Source organism: Arvicola amphibius, chromosome 6, assembly GCF_903992535.2.
Source record: "Arvicola amphibius chromosome 6, mArvAmp1.2, whole genome shotgun sequence".
NCBI lineage: Eukaryota > Metazoa > Chordata > Mammalia > Rodentia > Cricetidae > Arvicola > Arvicola amphibius.
The window spans coordinates 115,128,292-115,145,977 of record NC_052052.2 but is presented as its reverse complement, the minus strand read 5'-3'; the positions used below and the strand labels follow the sequence as shown (position 1 = coordinate 115,145,977).

The 17,686-nt window shown below is 38.4% G+C and overlaps 1 protein-coding gene across 1 annotated transcript in view; it reads left to right on the top strand.

Annotated features, from left to right (window-relative positions):
• Ryr2 (ryanodine receptor 2) overlaps nucleotides 1-17,686 on the top strand; it is a 387,717-nt gene that overhangs the window by 301,879 nt on the left and 68,152 nt on the right. The window contains exons 77-80 of the mRNA XM_038334286.1: nucleotides 347-443; nucleotides 2,742-2,845; nucleotides 4,986-5,037; nucleotides 7,034-7,087. Of these exons, the coding sequence (XP_038190214.1) occupies nucleotides 347-443; nucleotides 2,742-2,845; nucleotides 4,986-5,037; nucleotides 7,034-7,087 (307 nt within the window). The remainder of the gene's footprint in view (nucleotides 1-346; nucleotides 444-2,741; nucleotides 2,846-4,985; nucleotides 5,038-7,033; nucleotides 7,088-17,686) is intronic.

Below are 17,686 nucleotides of genomic sequence, written 5' to 3'. Positions count from 1 at the left end.
TAGCCACCACTTAACTTACATTTATCTAATGTACTTTCATACTCTTTATCTCACTTTATGTCTCAGAAGAGTGAGATGTAGATATAATTATTCTTGTTGCATGTATGAGAATTGTGAGAATTGTACGCTTAGAAATGTTTGAACTGGGACCAAACCCAAAGTCAGTATGTGACCTGGGGAACCTGCCTTTATCTGGCACAAGGAGTTGTCTCTGAAGAGAAGAATCTGTAATAGGACGTCTATTTTTATTTTATATTTTAGTACACAGATAATCTGATAATAAAGTACTATTGAATTCTTGTTCAAATATTTAAAATCTTTTTTTGACATTGTGTTTATCCTTTAGGCATCGGGCTGTCAATCTTTTTCTTCAGGGATATGAAAAGTCGTGGATTGAAACGGAGGAGCATTACTTTGAGGATAAATTGATTGAAGATTTAGCGGTAAGTTTTTCTTAATGGGGTTATAGCATGAAAGAGGATTGAGAGAAAAGCGTTACACTACACATGGGTCTTGGGAAACTTTTTCGTTTCAACTGTTGCTGCATTTAATGTTTATGACAACCCCCTGTTTTATTTTCCAAAATATATAGCTATCAATATCAAAAATTCAGAATATAAAATGAAAAACATGAATTATTTTATTAACTAACTGTGGTTCAGTTAGTCTCTTAGACTCTTTCTCAAAGCCCCATCCACATTAAAGCCAAGATGAAAATCTAAAAGAAATTATTCATACCAAGTAAATTAAAGACAAAAAAACTTTGCTGATTGTCAAAGGTAAACAGGTCAGAGGCGATATCTACAGGTCCTCTCATACACACTAGGTCAGAAGGTGACATCCACAGGTCCTCTCTCTCTCACACACACCCACTAGGTCAGAAGAGATATAGAAATCTGTATCTTCCTTTTCTAACATCAAATGTGGTCCATCTTTTCACTCATATTTTCTCTCTCTTATTATTCCCCACTAACAAAACTATCTCATCTTACAACCATAGAAGAGCCATCTGTCTGGCTCGGTCAGATAATGAGGTATTTCTCAATAATGATGTGTACACGGAGGAGGAGGAGGAAGTTGGGTTAGGCATGGTACTCAGCAGGTCAGCAGGTAGAACCTCCATCTGACAGTACTGGGGAGGCTGTTCTGGTGGGCATTATACTGTGGAGGACTGGGGAACATCAATATCTCTTATAAACTAAGCTACTACTTTAAGCCATCTTTCCAAATGAATTTTAAAGCACAGGTCCCACAGAAGTGTGTGGAGTTCCTGGAGACGTTAAGATCTCCAAGTTAAAGGTCTCTTATATTGAAATCACTTTTTTTAATTTAAAAATTGTCAAGAGCCAATAATAAATACAACACAATAGTAAAATCCTAACTCTGAGTGCCCTTCCCATCTCTTTCAAACAGGCAATGTTGCCCAAATTGATTTCCAGCTCTCTGTTTGGTTAAAGACAGCCTTGAACTTCCAGTTCTCCTCTCTCCACTCTCATGAGTTGGGGTTCTGTGCTCGGGATCCAGCCCAGGTCTTCACGTGTGCTGGGCAAACACTCTCCCAAGGGAGCCCCAGCCTAACCCTATTACTGGTTTTCTAAGGAATTTTGCTTGCCTTTACAATCAAAGCAACCATAGAATATTTAGATATCTCATACCATTTTGACTGCTAATCACATCAAAATTCTTAACCTGGTTAAGAATCTCCTTTGAAATAGAGAGAAAATCATGTGAAATGCGCAAAAATGTCTCTGGAGACACAAAATCCATTAAGTCATTCGGGAAAATCAGAATCAATCAATTCTGCCAGCAACAAAAATGTTTAATAAGTTTTTTTCAATGATGAAGATTTATCTAATGTTATTTTTGTTTTAAAAGTAAATAAAATGAAAAATGTGTACATACTTAGTCACTAATCCATTTTGTAGTTTTTGTCTATCATTTTTTAAGTCAAGAAAATATTTTATATGGTAAATAATTTCTTGTGTAGACTTAATTGTCATATATAATGTGACAACATTTTATTATTATAAAATTTTATTTTTTACTCTTTCTGAAGCTGAACTCTCTTCTGTTTCAAATATTATTTCTGTTGGTTTTAAGTCTTGCTGGGAGGAATAGTGTTTTCTTTTTAAATTTTGTGAGTTATTTTTGGTCAAGTGTTAAAATGCTTTTGCTTTAAATCAGTAGTATAATAATCATTATACTTGTTAGATTTTTATCTGTATTGTATTATATATTATATAGGCACAAAACACAGTACATATCATATGCTGATTCCTGGCGCTTGCTGATCAGTAAAACTAGTCTAATCAGTGAGCTGCAGGTTCAAGAGAGACCCTGTCTCAAAAGCTGAAGTGGATGGCTTCTAAAAAATGGTAACACCTGAGGCTAACATCTGGCTTCCACACACACACCCATACATGCATATGTGTATTCACATATGCACCCCTCCCCCACAAAATTATATATTGTGCAAAGCACACATCTGTATGCACACAACACAATCCTTTCTATTGCTCCTGGATTTGGGGGAACATTTATATTTTCTTGCTTTGTTTTTTAGTTATTGAAACACTGTCTTGCTGTGTAGCACAGGCTGGCTTTAAATTTGCAATCCCCCTAGTCTTCCTGCCTCCGTTTCTTAAGAGCTGGGATTGTAGATATATGCTGGTCTTGAATATTTGTTTTAAATGAGAAATGTTATATATTTTATATTTATCTGCTTCCCCCTCTATCCCCAGAAGCCAGGTGCTGAACCTGCAGAAGAAGACGAAGCCACGAAAAGAGTAGATCCTCTCCACCAGCTCATTCTTCTCTTCAGCCGCACGGCCTTAACAGAGAAATGGTATGGTGGTAATGGTGGTGGGGTTAATAACAGTTCTAGGAGACACTGATAAAGAAATCCACATCTAAGTCTTGTCTGTCATTTATTTATGTCTCAGTTACATCCTGTTCTTGTCAAGAGAGGGAGTAATTCACCAATGTGATCTGTCTGACATAAACAGCATTCATTTGTTTTTGGGGGGTGGGTCAGGGGAGCTTTAAACCCTACCAGTGAGGAGCTGGAAAGATGATTAGTCAGAAAAATAATTGCCTTACAATTATGAGGACCTGAGTTCTATTCCATAATTCACATAAAAAGCCAGATACGGTGGTGTGTGTATGCAAACCCAACACTGGGGAAGAAGAAACAGCAGGCTGATTCCTGGGGTTCGCTGTCTAGCAAACCTGGTCTGCTCAGTGAGTTCCAGGTTCAACGAGAGACCCTATCTCAAAAGCCAAAGTGGATGGCTTCTAAGAAGTGATAACAGCTGAGGGTGACCTCTGACCTACACACACACACACACACACACACACACACACACACACACATATGTGTGTTCTCACATATATATCCTTCTCCCCAAAAGAACTATCAAAAAATTCTGGGATTTCTTATTTCTGTATTAGGCTGATTTTATTGATTTTGAATCTTACAAAAGGTTTTCTTTTATCAAGCAGTGTCAAAAATAAAATAACTCATAGAAAACAAAATTCATTGCTGAGAATGCATGGAAACTAGTGAGAGCGGCCTTCAGCGTCCCTTTAGAGGGTGTCTCCCACTCCAGTGAGGCTTAGGAAGCCATTAAGTACTGGGTGAGGCCTTTGGCAGCATCTCTCAGATCTGTTTTAGGGATTTTGCCCACCTTTCTTGCCTTCTCTCTTGGTTCTACAAATGCACCGAAGCTTCAGAGAGCAAACTCCTGTAGAGTTACACAGCAAATCCCACCCCAGAAGCTCCAGTGAAGATGCCTTGGCTTCGTCCTCCTACTGGGGGCACTCAAGGGTATTGGCTCTGTGGGAGGGACATCCTCAAGGTTGTAATTTATTTTTATTTTTTTATTTTTTATTTATTTTTTTTTCTCATGGTTTATTTTTTTTATATTTAAAAATTTCCATCTCCTTCCCTCCTCCTCCCCCTCCCTCCCCTCCTTCTCCCCCTTCTCTCCCCTCCTTCTTCCCCTTCCCTCCCCTCCCCTCCACCCATACCTCCCCTCCCTCCCTCTCAAGGCCAAGGAGCCATCAGGGTTCCCCACTCTATGCTAAGGTCCTCAAGGTTGTAGAACCTTATTTCCTACCCCAGGTCTTAACCTTTCACTTCAGACCCTGGGAGATCATTTAATTATCAATACACATCTACATGAGTCTTCTCACAGAGCCAAAAGCACCGTGTGATCTCTTTGTGTGCCACAGCAATCTGTATCTCTCTTTCTTAACAATGAACGTGGTCCATCCTCTCACTCACGTTTTCTCTCTCTTATTATTCCCCACTAACAAAACCATCTCATCCTATAACCATAGAACAACTGTCTGTCTGGCCTGGTCAGGTAATGAGGTCGTTCTCATATGTGAAGTTGGGACCTACTATGATATGTTTATAAATGTTGGTCACTCTTTGACAGAAACTTGATTGTTCACGCAGTAATAGCTTCCATACTTCCATAGAAATAGGATAGTGAATATATTTAGTCCTGTTTTGAATTTTGAAAGTCATCATTCTTCTGGCCATGTTATCCTTTTTAACTATGACATTTTAGCTTGCTGAGCCTTTCCTTAAATGTCAATATCGCTGTGCTGTCAGAAGCTCTGTGCCACCTCAGTTTGCTTTTGCTTCCTTTTTCTTCCCATTTTGTAGTTTGAAGAAAGTCATTCCATTTGTGTGCATTTGCATGTATGTAATAGGCCAGCTTTGTTCTCAAACTTGAAGGACTCTGCTACACAGTTGCGGGTGGGGGATGATATCTGCTGAAGCTCTTGACAGCTTCTGCTTTCTGTAGTAAAATGGTTTGTTTTTGAATGCTACTATTACCTAAGTTTTGTGTTCATTTTATTGTAAGAAAAGAATATGTGTTGAGAAGCAGCAGTTACTTTATATGGGTATGTTTTTCTACATATAACAAGCCTTCTACTTAATTATTGATCTTTTCCCCGCCTTGTTTTCATAGCAAACTGGAGGAAGATTTTCTATATATGGCATATGCAGATATTATGGCAAAGGTAAATATAAATCTTGATTTTAATATTTAATAAAACTGAACTGTTTTTAATTATTAGATGGTAAGAATCTGCATAAAATATTGTTAAATCTTATAAACATGAAGTGCATAGATCCCCAACTTTGCACTGCTTTCAGGAATTTCTGCTCTGGCTTCCTGGAATGCTCAACATCATTTTCTGTTTAGCGCTTTATGTGTGGGGAATTCGCTAGTTTCCCATATGTTCTTTCATTTAGCTCACACTCATTAGACATCAAGGTCCTAGAGATAACATGATGACAAATGTTTACATTATGTTCTTGGAGAGCTTAACATCTGATGGGCAACAGGAGTCCAATGAGGGTCAGGAGAGATGGCTCAGCAGTTATGATCACTTGTGATTCTTCCAGGGGTCCTGAGTTCAATCCCCAGTCCCCATATCTACCAGGCAGCACGCAACCACCTGGAACTCAAGTTCTAGAGGATCCAGCACCCACTTCTGCCTTCTGTGGCTCCTGCATGCACATATGCACATATATTTGTACATACACATACATATAAATAAAAGATAAAGCAAGTCTTTAAAGAGTTGAATCAGTTATATTAAAACTGCTAATTAGGGCTTAGAGAGATGGCTCTCTGGTTAAGAGCACTGGCTGCTCTTGCTGAAGTCTGGACCTCAGTTCTCAGCACCCATTCAGGTGGTTCACAAGTGCCCATAACTCCAGTTCCAGGTTATCCAACACCCTCTTCTGGCCTCCAGTGGTATCTGCATACACATGTTATACACACATGTAGATGGATGCTCATACATATAAACAAAAATTTAAAACCTGGAATTAAATGGTAGAGGAACTATTGAGGGTATTGTGGATAAGTTACTTAGGTGGTGGTGAGGCTTCTTGGGAGTCCTTAACTGTAGACGGGCCAGTCCTAAATAGGATAGCAGTATTTGCTGCTATTTCATTTGCCTTGCTTAGCAAGAATAGATACATATACAAGATAGGAGTCCCATTTCTTCTGAGATTTCAGCCTTGGGTACCATGCTGACAAGAGAGCTGCAGAGTAATCAAGGTGTTGATTGAAGAGGAAAAAGGGCAGATCAAATCCTAGACGTGTTCAGGATAACCTCTCATTGTAGGTGTATTATAGTTTGACAAGAAAGGTAGATACTTATATTAATCTGTATTATTCCCTTAAGAACCCACATGCTCTTTCTTATGGTCAATATAAAAAGAACAAACATAGATAGGAGTAACTTACCAAGTCAGACTAGCTACTGGCTGTCAGCCTCAGGATAAAATTGAGCACTCTGCCTCCCGAGCTCATGCCTCCACCTTCCTTCTGTCCTCCCTTTGAGTCCTATTCTTAGTCACTATCTTCTCCTCTGCCTTCTCAAAGTCTGAGAACTGAGAATTAGCTAAGGATATTCTGGTGGCTCAGTAGAATGGAATAATCAAGTTGTGTGTGTTTTACATGTAAATAATAATCTTGTTAAAAATATACTGCTTCCTTCCTTGGATGAAGTATAATACAAATGAACTTAAAGGGATTAGAAGAATCTTGCTAATGTAATGCATTACTGCAATCAATGCATTACTGCTTTGTGTTAATTTTAAAGAAGAGCAGCTGCATGCATCTGTGTTAATACATGTAATGGTAGGCTTCAGAAGTAAGAGTAGTTCCCTGTACTGAAGGCTTGCACTTGGGTTTGAATGAGTCAAGTGCACACAGATAGTTTGTTAAGTGTGGGATCCTTCATAAACACCTCTGTTGGGGATGACATTGGCCATCTGTTCTTTGAACTTTGCAATAGGCAAATCTTATAAATATAATATAGTTTTGTTTTAACTCACCTATTCACTAATGGTGTTATGTATGTTTTATATCTACTGGTTTCAATAGTGCTTCAATGTTTCAAGAAACATTGACACACATCACTTGGAGTTCCTGTTAAACATCTTGCATTTTTCTCCCGCATCATAGTCTCCTCCTACTTTTTTTCTTTCTCAAATCAGAGTTGTCACGATGAGGAAGACGATGACGGTGAAGAAGAAGTGAAGAGCTTTGAAGTAAGATGGATCTTTCTAGAATTGCCTTTTCTCCATTTGGAGACATTGTTTCATGGCTTATAATGGACTTTTATGTTTCTTGCTTCATGGCTTATTGCAGCTTATTGTATCTAGGATACTGCATGTCAGAGCTGGATGGACAGACCTGAGTCCTACTGTTTGCTAAGATAAGAGCAAGAAGCACAGAGCAGTTGAATACTACAGTAAAGCCCATATGTCCAGAATGAGTGTACCCGGCAGCCCGCAGAGACGAGACCACTTCAAATTACTCACATCTTAGGGATGCTGTGGTCTGTAATTGCCAATAGACAGATGAGGAAAAAATACCTTTTGAAGAGCAACATGGCATCAAGTTTTCAATGATTCCATTGGTTTTTGGATATTTTCATTCCTGAATCAATTGGCCACTTGACTTCTGCCCAATTAGGTCACTCATTCGGTACACATATGTAAGTGGTTGCCATGGTGCAGTTTGCTTGCATGAAGTAGAGGCCGCATCTTTTTTAGGATAGATTCCATTTCATGATTATTTTCTCAAGCATTCTCAGCCTTTAAATACTGCCTATTGTTTGAACTACTGCTTAATGTTAATTAACATTAAAGACAGTTCATTTCATTCCCCACTTTGCTTATAGTGTACTTTTGCTTCCTTAGGAGACTAGCTAGCTGTTGTTAACTACCAATTTCTGATTTACTGTATTTTTTTTAAGAAAGAGAAATAAGGTAGAAGAAAATGGAGAGTAGGTTTTTCCTATTAGTTATATATATGGACTTTGAGCTAGAAGTCTGGAAAAATATGAGTAGCCAGCAATGAGTCCTTAATTCATGGTGGAAACACAACATATAAAACCAAGGAATGAACTTAGACTATTCCGTGACACTTCCCAAAATAATCATTGTGACCATCTTTGCAGCTTGGAAGTCAGTGTATTAAAAACAAATAACTAAACAAAAGAGCAATCTAATTTGAAAATGACCCATGACTATTGCTGGCTGAGCAAAATGCCCCACGTTTAATTTCCTATACAATCCTTGCTAACATATGTGAGTTTTAGTGTTAAGTCCACCCTTGCTGTAAGGGGCAGGTAATGTAGAACAGCCCTGAGCAGCAAATGACACTGTTTTCCTTTGCGGATTATCCGTTGTCTCCAGAGCAGCTGTTCATTGCTATTTTGCTTCTTGTCCTCATCCTTCCTTAAGGTCACAGGATCCCAACGCAGCAAGGTAAAGACATGTGTATGTGTGTATCTGTCTGGGTCTGAGTTTCAGTTGCTTGTGGCATTTACCTGTATTGGACCCAAAGTCTTGGACTCTTTTGTAAGAAAAGATCTTCAGAATCATCCTGAGAGTTTGTAGTGCTTAGTATCCCTCCCTTGGTTTATTCTTTTTGCCATTTAAATGACTCGTGATTTGAAATTGTGTCCTCCATGCTAACTCTGAGCTGCATACTGTGCTGAATGAGTTTGGCCATTTAGTGGACAAACTTATAACTGGAGACTCTCCTGTACAGAAAGGGCCTGGGCCTCATCACTTTGAACATTTCTGATATCTGTTTCCTTATATAAAGCAGACATGGTCAGCGGTATTACTGGTGAAGTTAGTGAGGTTGGCGGTTTCTTTTCTTTTTTTCCTTTTGTTGGTCCTTTAATTGGTACCTGGGGTATAGGTATCATAATTTTAACATTGATTTTTGGCATTTCATTAAAAGAAAAGGACTCTAGATGACTATTTCTGCCTCTTGGCATTATAAATATTTCATCTGGAAATTCTGCAAATAGAAGACATTTTGACCTAGAATTGCAAGATGTTTTTACTTTGTATGTGTTCTGTGAAGTTTGAATTTTATTTCCTTGAGGACATTTTTACAGGAAAGTTGATCATAAATATCCTGGAGAAGCAATACTCTTAATGACTTTATTTATTTTTTTTTTTTTGTGTGTGTGTGACTGGTATGAAGCCTCTATTTACAAGAAACAAATTGCAATGCTTTGGCTGACTGGAATATATTGTTCCTATTACACATCAGGATCATTGTAATTTTAAAAATCCAAGTGGATGAAAATATCAGCTCCAATCTCATGGACTACATAGTCCAGGGCGTATAGTGGACATCACACTTAAAAACAAAGTAAACTTCCGTAAGAGATAGCAGTGACTTGAATAATAACTTCTTACATTTTGATTTTCACTTTAGGTAGAGCTCCTCTGTGTTAAATGAGAGAAACATGGAGGAGCCTTCTAACGTTGCCCAAACACTTGGTTTTCTGGTTAGCACAGTTTTCATGACTGAGAGTCCACTGAGAGCTACACCAGGAGGAGTGGACAGGAGGGAGCAGGGTGAGGAGTATCTAGTCAGACAAATTATTTGGAAAACCGAATCCAGTTTTAGGGAGATCTAAAAGCCAATGGAATAGATTTCTGAGTCCAAAGTTAGAGGCTTTGGGGTTGTTCCTGGGAAGGGCTAGCCTGACAGATGTGGTGTTCAGAGTGTAGGATGTGGGTCAAAACAGGGAGAAGAATCAGCCACAGCACAGAGCTGGGGCAGAGGGAAAGGAAGGATGCCTTCAGGGCTAGAGGGATGGTCAAGTTCATCTGACAGTGGAACTTGATTGTTAATCCCCAAGTAGGAGAAGTGGACCAGCAGCTTTGACCAGCACAGCCCGAGACAGAATTCTAAAGCTCCTAGAAGTTGCCATGCATTCATAAGTAAAACAGTAACCCATGTTTGGGGATTTTCACTTTCATACTGGTAGTTTTATGGTTCCTATGTGATTTGGGAGATTTATGCCTACTTCAGTAACATGCTGCTCTTTGCAAAATGCATGCTATATGCGTAAGTGCTATTACATTTTCTCAGAGTTTAAAAATAGGTTGTATGCAATTCTTCACCTATGAAAATCATTTACTCTGAGATTGGCTGTGTGAGGCTACAAAAATGGGGGAAAGTTTAAACACAAATGACTGATTACTTATCCTTATCCATTTAGTGATCCATCAGACTATTTATGTGGAGATGTCCAGTTGGTTGATAGAATTTCTGTGTAATCTAATTGTGGGATTTTTCTTGTAAGTCAAAATGACTGAAGTATTATTTGGCAGTTTCAGTAACTCATAGAACAAATTATGTTACATAAGTTTGGAAAGAGTAAAAAGTGTGTGGGATGGGAATTTTATCCCAGTCCCTGGTGGCTTGTTAAAACTGAACATAGTTTCTACTCAAGTTCTTTGTGACATAGTTAGCAAAGACATCAAAAAGAGTACAGAAATAGCTCTGCCTTAAGAAATGTGGTATTATAAGAAAATTCTCCAGGTTGGAGAGATGGCTCAGAGGTTAAAGCACTGGCTGCTCTTCCAGAGGTCCTGAGTTCAATTCCCAGCAACCACATGGTGGCTCACAACCATCTGTAATGAGATCCGGTGCCCTCTTCTGGCCTGCAGGCATCCATGCAGGCAGGCATTGTATACATAATAAATAAATAAATCTTTTAAAAAAAGAAAAATAAAATTTCCCAGTGGCTAATTTAAGAAAAATTTTAAAAAAATCACAGAAAATAGCAAATGGGGACCAAAGTGCCAATTAGTTTTCTTCTTTGTGCATCACCTGTGTGTTTTATTGGTGTGGTCCTGCTGAAGCTACTCTGATTTAACTATCAAGTTTAACTTAAAAATTTCCTGCTTTCTCTGTAATATAATACAAAAACTGTTGGCTTTGCCCATTTAATATCACAATAGAAACCTTAATTATTCTTTTTTGGATCTGTGGGTACTTCAATATTAAAATAATTAAAAAGACAATTAAATGTCAGAAAGTGGCCAGCATTAATTAAAAAAGGAGAAGTATTGTTTCAGGTACTCAGCAAGTCAACTATTATAGCTGAATGCTTTATTTACCTTTTCAGATTTACCAAACTCCATGGAAACATTATTCAGATGGCTGGTGATATAACTTTAAGATAATGTGGGCTTGAGAGCCAGCACTCGTTGCTGAAGAGGGCATACTGCTCCTCATACTGCAGAGGACCCCAGTTCACGACAACTTGTAGCTTTAGCCCCAGAGTATTTGGCCCCCTCTTCTGTTCTTCACGAGCAGATCCCTCATATGCACATGATTAAATAAAGTCTTCATTTGAAAAGATGATTCACTGAGCACCATCCTATGGAAATACAGTTTTATAACCCACAGGAAATCTGAGTTGGTGAGGGTGGAGTGGTAACTGAGGAGGGTAGAACACGGACTTCTCTTCTGGCTGCCTTTCTCACTTTCCAAGTAAGTTCCACCCCCTTTCTATTCCTTCCTGAGTTCCAGTTCAAATATAAATGCTCTCAGGTATCTCTGAGGTCCAATTTTTTTTTTTTTGCACGTTAGAGTCAGTACAATTTTTTGAGTCTTACTATTAAAATTTCCTGTGGCTGAGCTGGCATTCTGGTAAGGGTTTAGGAGTTTTGCGTGCTTTTCCCTGGATGTACGTCAGAAGTAGCTAAAGATATTCTTTTGGGATGCAATGTCCATACCAGTACCCTTATTATGGTTAAAAACATGACACAAAGGATAGAGGAATCAGCTGAGAGCCAGACTGTCTAATGGGATAATAGATAGCATTTCCCAATGATAACCTAACATATGCTAGGACCCCCTGAAGACCTAACTTTGAAGAACTCCGTGTTTTCATAGTTTTGAAAAACTAAATTGGATATAAGATATTCTTCCCCAAGTAACTACATAATTTGAACTCTGAGTAGGTTTATTTAGCAGTAAGAACCTAAGAATTAGCCACAGAATTATGGTTTTAAAATGTCGATCTAGCAATTCCTTTACCAAGAAGGTTAGAAATCTTTAATTCTTACCATGGAAGTCTCACACTTCTAGAATACAGGCTAAAGCATCACTAATGAATCCTAGATGACCAAGGGCTGAGGTGTTTGATGGAACACTGATACAGTCTGCCTATGTCATTTATCAGCCTGGTGATCCCATACGTGTGTTGCTAGCCTGAGTTTCCTGGGAAACAGAAACCACAAGGTTGTGTGCTAACATGTCATTTGGTTTGGGAGTGTCACAGGTCCAGGGAAATAAGAGTTAGAGAAAATGAGAAATGATAGAGGGAAGAAAGGAAGTACAAGAAGTAACCATAGCGACTGAACACTACTATTGCTGTCTAGTGGTGGGATGCTCCAAAGAGGCTATGTGCAGATGGGTCAGTGGCTCCTGCAGGATGGAAAAAGGATGAGTATTTTCAATGTTTCTTTGGCAAGAGAAGTTTATTTTTCTATGCCTCCTGGTATTTCCTGGTTCTTCCAGCCAACCACCAGGAAGCCATGTTAGCCCCACGTTGTCCAGAGCCTAGCACTGAAACCTGACTGTCTCTGTCATGCAGGAGTTTCCTTGGTGTGTGCTTGCAGTGGTAGCAAGTTTAAGATTTTGAGAGAGGAGTTTTTAGGAGGATGTAGGATGCTAACCTCATATGAGGAAGCTCCTTGGAAGCATGGTCCTTTACATATGTATAGCTCATACATATGGGGAAACTTCTACTGATGTGTAGAGTCCATTTACTTAAATTTAGAATGGCCTGTTTTAGTAATTTGACTTCATGTCTAAGCTTTTAAAAAATAATCTTGGATAAAGTTTTTCCTTGACCGAGTTTGTAGAGTAAATAAGAAAGAACAGACTCAATGAGAGCGTAGGCACTTGGATGAAACACCTGTGTTTGAATCCCAACTACACCACCTACATGTGTGAGCTGATGCCTCAACTTCCCTGTCTACAAAATGGGACAAATTACAGATATTACTGTATACAGGCATTTTAGGCATTAAGTTAATCACTATATGTAAGACTCTCCAAACGCTGCCTATCTTATGGCTATCTCTGCAAGGGTTTGGTGTTATTGTTGTTTTATAGATTTTCCTTTCTCTAACGAAAATCACAGAAGTTCATGGAGAGAACTTTCACAGCAAAGTGAGCCCAGAGCTGGCTATACAGTGCCAGATACCTGAGTGCGCCCTTGGGTGCTAGGTGGTCTTTAGCTGGTCACGCTGCCTGCTCCGTGTCTCACTTCTTAGAATGAAGACTCTTGCTCTGGAAATCTGAGGGTTATATCTATTTTTTCTGAGTTTTCTGTTTGTACATACATGTTCTTTTTATTTCTGAGGACAGGTTTACAATTCCTAACAGCAAAGTATTTGGTCAAGGCAGCAGCAAATTTTTATTATTCTTTATCTGAGTACTTAGAGAAGATTGTGGAGAAAATAAATTTCTCTTGGTATGAATAAAAATATTTCCCAGTAAAATATTGCATAGAAAATAACACTTAGCTTCAGTATATACATGTGTATCCTTGAATTTCATCATATGATGCTTAATGTATCATGTAGCTGTATGTAATACAGTAAGACAGAGACGTAAAGTATTTCACACCCCAGAGGAAAGAATTCCAACAATAAATTTAATCCACAAACCAAACCCATGCAGTATCTTGCCAGTGTGCTGTGACTATCAGCATATTTGATTCCAAGCTTTCTAGGAGCCAACTTGAAATTGCAATACTTGTTAATTAGATCAATAAACAGAAAGTCTTCTTTAAATGGAAACAGAATTTGTTTAAACTTAATGATACAGTAGAATCTATTCCTTGGGGACAAGTTGTGACATAATGAAAAATGTCCTCAGAAATTCTGTCAAGGTAGTTAAGGTTGTGTGTGCCATCTGAGCATAGATGCTAAGTGCATGCAAGGATGGAAGGAACCTGTACATCCCTAAGGTAACCTGTAGAAAATTCCTTCTTGAAGCTAAGGGGATACCCTCAGTTAGGAACTCGGAGCTGGATTGAGAACAGCCATTTGTCCAGAATTAGTCTATTTTAGAATTAAGAGTTATATCTGAGAACTGAGAACCATGAAAATCCTAGTTATAGAGTTGTGATCTCTAAAATAATCAAATGATGAGTCAATGCTGAAAGTATTTTAACTCCCTATTTCTCACAAATTGATATGGCATCCCATATTTTTTTCTCATGGCTCTGATAAGAGCAACTTGTGCAAGGAAGGGTTTGGCTTGGCTCACAGTTGAAGAGCATAGTCTGTCATGAAGGGTCAGTCTTGGCAGCATGTGCACTCAGGAAGCCAAAAGAGGCAAATGTTGGTGCTCAGCTCATTTTCTTCTTTTTATTCAGTTTAAGCCCCCACCTTTAGATGATGCTGTCTACACTCAGAGTGTGCCTTCCCTCCTCAGTTAAACCCATTGGTAAACTTCCCATAGATCTAACCATGGCTTTATATTCTTAGTGGTCAACATATTTTCCTTTTGTCACACTTGGTCTGTGTGGTATTTTCTTTCTGTATTCATGACTTTTTAAACAAAACCAAGTAGGAAATGAATGTAGTTTTAAATCAGTTTTATGCTCAAGATAAGACATGTTGGCTTAATATTACCAATTTAGTCTTGACTTTAGAATAGTTCTTCCCTAGTTTTTTTGTTTTATTTTGTTTTTGTTTTTTTTTTTCAAACAAAAAACAAACAGAGAAAAAAGGGTTTCTCTGTGTAACTTTGGAGCTTGTCCTAAAGCTTGCTCTGTAGACCAGGCTGGCCTCAAACTCACAGAGATCCACCTGCCTCTGCCTCCTGAGTGCTGGGATGAAACGTGAGCGCCACCACTGCCCTGTCTCTTTGGTCCATGAATGAACCTTTTTTTGTGGTGGAGAATAAATTCTACTGGCTAGACCTGCTAGGAACTCTTTCAACCGAGTTGGTTGTATTGTTTAACATATCTGTTCTAAATCAGTTCTAAAAATGCTGAATCAAGGGGGAACATTATTCACCCCCAAATCCAGGTAGAAATAATATTGGAAGAAGTGAACAGTGAAATCACTCTGTCATAAATCTACCCTCAGAGCTTCTGGCATACAGGCCAGAGCATCACTTCTGGCTCAGTGTTTGTCTTGTCCACACTATGTTAGTGAGGCTTTAACTTAACCTTTTATTTCAGCAAAATATGCTTTGAATTAAAGCATACACTTTTTCTTTTTTGTTTTTATTAAATAGAGAGCTATAAAAATTGTGTCCATCCCATAGAGAAGTAGGATTCTGTGAAATTGTTGCAAACTGTTTGAAAGTTCAGGCATAAAAGAATGAAAGGTAGAGAATATCAAACGGACTAAAATGTCCCATCTGATAATTATGATTTATTTATATTAATATAGCACTTGAAGTCCCATCTGGCTATGTGCTGAAAGTAACTAAATATGCTTCCACAGTGCCCTAGATACTAATCATTCCAACTAGAAGGGATCACTTGCAATATTTCAAGTTATGTTCACACCTACATAGTAACATGGTGTCACACTATCTATTCCTGTCTGATATTCATTCAAATTTTCTTGAACACTTCCAAATTCCTATACATCATGTATAATAATATGCTAGATATTTGCTGTTTTGTGGTTACAACAGACTTCCATCCTCATATAAACACTACAAGTTTTTGTTAAGAAGTTGGGAAGCATGTATCATAAGTAAAGTTATATTCTTTTAAGTGGTTCTTTGTTTTTAAATAAAGCAGAAATCAGCTCTATAAAAGGACTAAACTAAAGCTGGAAATCAACACAATGAGCTGCAGAATAGAACAAGACTCTCCTTGTGGTGGTTTTCTTTAATCTGTTTTGATTGTTTGCATTATAAACCAAGGCATCTCTCTGCTCTTCAATCACTTTGTCTTCATCACCTGCTTTGTCCAGCTGATCTTTAGCTTCCATCTTTCCGTTCAGTTGTTAGTAATCGTGATACATTCCCCCTAACCTTGTATTTTAAGATGCAAAAAAATCTAAAAACAAAAAAGATACCAAAGGATAATCTGCAGTTGGAACACTATTAAATGAAGAGAGGTGTTCTCAAGAAGAATTCGGTTTCTGGAAACTTCTTTTTGCTTAAATTATAGCAACTTTTTCATCCTACTTAAAGAGGAACACATGAAGACCTTATTGGAATCTTGGAAATATGAAGAAAACAGTCAACTCAACTGAGTTCTTTGTTTGGATTCCTAGGCTGCAGATCAGTCAGCTGCCCCCATATCAAGGCCACTGAGAAAACTCTCCTTAAGCAGTCTGGTTTTCCTTGCTGTCTTCAGGTTAAAATACCCTCTCCTCTCCATCTTTGGAGATGTGCTGTTCTCCCTGACAAGGATTAAGGAACAGTTGAAATTCATTATTATTTCAATTCTCAGTTAAGAACTGTGAGTCTTTATTTCCTCTTCAGAAGGTTTTATTTTCCCACCAGCGGGGGAGCTTGTGGGTCTCTTAAAGAAGAGGAGTCACATTGTCACGAACTGTCATTACACAAGAAGGAAATGTCCCTGATCTCCTGTATTTCCATCGAGGCATGAAATATGATCAGCGGTCTGGCTCAAAACCCCAATGGATCTTGAAAAAACACAGTTTGGTTAGAATAGCAGAAAGCTGATAATTTGGGGTAACTCTTGGCAATGAGAATGTTTTGCCTCAAGAAGCAGTCAGGCTTTGGTGCTGCTTTTGTTCTTCCGTCCTTGGTAACTGGGACTGAAGAAAGATGAAATTGCAGTGGTGTGTCTGTAAGAGCCTTAGGGAAGTGATTCTGATCTGTGAGGGGTAGAGAACCTAAGATTCTGTATACCCAGGTAAGAGAGTTCTCAGAAGCCTGCCTCAAATGCTGGACATGATGGAGCACACCTGAAATCAATCCACAGCCTTTGTAAGCTGAAGCAGGAGGATCTCAAGTTCCAGGGCAGACTGTGCTGCTATATGTCAGAATACTGTCAGGAAGGAAGGAAGAAAGGAAAGAAAGAAAGAAAGAAAGAAAGAAAGAAAGAAAGAAAGAAAGAAAGAAAGAAAGAAGGGAGTGGAAGGAAGCAAAGAAAAGAGAGAGAAAGAAAGAAAAGAAAGAGAGAGAGAAAGAAAGGAAGGAGAAAGGAAGGAGAAGTAAAAAATAAAAACGAATTTTTTCAAATTTGCACACTTCTTAGGAAGCTCACATGCAATAAGTTTGAAGGAAAAACACCATTTTTTCCCATGTAATCCTGTCTTAGTTTTCTAGATTTTGTTTATTTTATGGCATGATAAAATATGATACAGCTGGATCCAGTTCTCAAAGACAATGTACCAGAAAAAAAAACCACATAATCCCACTTGGATCTGGAGAGAGAGAACCCCCAGCTCAGTGGAATCAAGAGAAAATTTGCACCCTTTCTTCATGAAGCAGAATGGTGCTGTTTGTTGTTGATGATGGTTGGTTTTGTTTATGTGTTTGTTTTGCTTCTCCATCAGAATTTCTCAGTTGCCCAGTGTTTTCAATATTCTCAATTTCTTTTCCCAGAAATATTTATTAGTGTTGAAATTTAGTTGTCAGATATGAAAAATGAGAATGGGGTATGTTTTTAAAATAAGGTTATTTGCTGTCTTGTCAACTACCCTGGTTTTCCTGAGCTTGAGTATCCGGTGTGATTTCCATGATCAAGAACACAGAGGGAACTTGATGTACCCCGCAAGGTGTCTGAGCAGGCCCCTGTCTACCCACTCTGGGAGCAGAGACAGCTTTATTTTTGTTGGTACTTGTCTCACTGTCTTTCCTCTCTT